A 1,166-nucleotide genomic window follows, 5' to 3' on the forward strand; every position below is an offset into this window, starting at 1 on the left:
AATATGGCAAGCACATTAAAGCAAAGCTCCCAAAATAGGAAGTCCACACGGACACTTAAACCACACAGGGGCTTCAAAATCTTCAATAAATTAACACTTAAAAAACTATTTTTGCCTGGCATCAAAGCACAGAGGTCAGTGGAGAAACAAAAGCAAACCAGCACGCGCTCAGACGACACACCCAACACGGTGAAAACAGCTGGATAACAGCTGTGGCGAGGAACAAACGCCTCGCCGCAGGATTCGGCTTCGCTTCCTTCCATCCCATTCAAGCACAGGGGTAATGAACGAGTGTAACAACAAATAAGGCATTTCAGAGAGGAGGAGATAGATGTGTAGTGTAGACAAAGTTGTTTGTTTTAACGTAAGCACTAAGAAACATCATGAAGATATTTCTGCCAGACGCTGCAGCAGAGTGGAGAAGCCGGCCGCCTGCTGGGAGAGCTCTGCGACACGGTCCACCATCTCCTGGGTGGCAGATACTGATGGATAGTTCTGTGCAGCACCCTTTGTTGCCACCACGACTGCCTTCAAAGCTTGGCAGAGCCGTCCCCCCGAGGTAGTGATCTGATGGGGGAAAAAAAATATTAAAGATATTACACCGCTATGAAATGCCGGATCTAAACATCATGCCAACTTTTCCACATACTTTGGCCCGGAGGTCAGCAGACGTGAGAAGACGGGAGAGCGTGTCCCCGATGAATACCAGCTTGTGCGCAGTTACAATGAGGCTCTTTCCTCTGGCGACGAAGATTCGAGGAGGTTGGTTTCCCTTCACGCTGCTGAAGAGCACATCGACGGCATCCGCCAGGCAGGAGAGGTGGGCGAGGCTTTGAGAGGAGTAGAAGGAGAGCAGCTCTGAGTCCTCCAGGGAGAGGGACACTGGCAGAGGAGGGGAGGGGGTCAACTGAAAAAGATGAGAAAGGAACATGAAAATCTGCACAAGAAATGTAGGAAAGTAGCCAGAAGGTTTCTAATTTGAATTAAGGAGAATGAAAACAAGACTTTCAGATACATAAACAGCAAACTGAAAGAAGTCCTGAGAAATTAAAATAAAAAACACAACGCACATATTTACAGCACTGTGCAAATCTCATTATTTCTTAGGATAGTGCATGGAAAATGGGAGCAGCAATTTATTAAAACATGTGGAAACATACATAAAA

At 46.5% G+C, this 1,166-nt stretch overlaps 1 protein-coding gene across 1 annotated transcript in view; it reads right to left on the minus strand.

The window, feature by feature from the left end:
• Positions 1-6: 6 nt before the first annotated feature.
• efs (embryonal Fyn-associated substrate) overlaps positions 7-1,166 on the minus strand; it is a 10,482-nt gene continuing 9,322 nt past the window's right edge. The window contains exons 7-8 of the mRNA XM_005949430.3: positions 650-907; positions 7-567 (exon numbers count right to left, since the gene is read on the minus strand). Coding sequence (XP_005949492.1) covers positions 382-567; positions 650-907 — 444 coding nt within the window. The 3' untranslated portion in view covers positions 7-381. The remainder of the gene's footprint in view (positions 568-649; positions 908-1,166) is intronic.

The sequence above is a fragment of the Haplochromis burtoni genome, unplaced genomic scaffold, assembly GCF_018398535.1.
Source record: "Haplochromis burtoni strain Fernald_Lab_line unplaced genomic scaffold, NCSU_Asbu1 Contig_663, whole genome shotgun sequence".
Lineage (NCBI taxonomy): Eukaryota > Metazoa > Chordata > Actinopteri > Cichliformes > Cichlidae > Haplochromis > Haplochromis burtoni.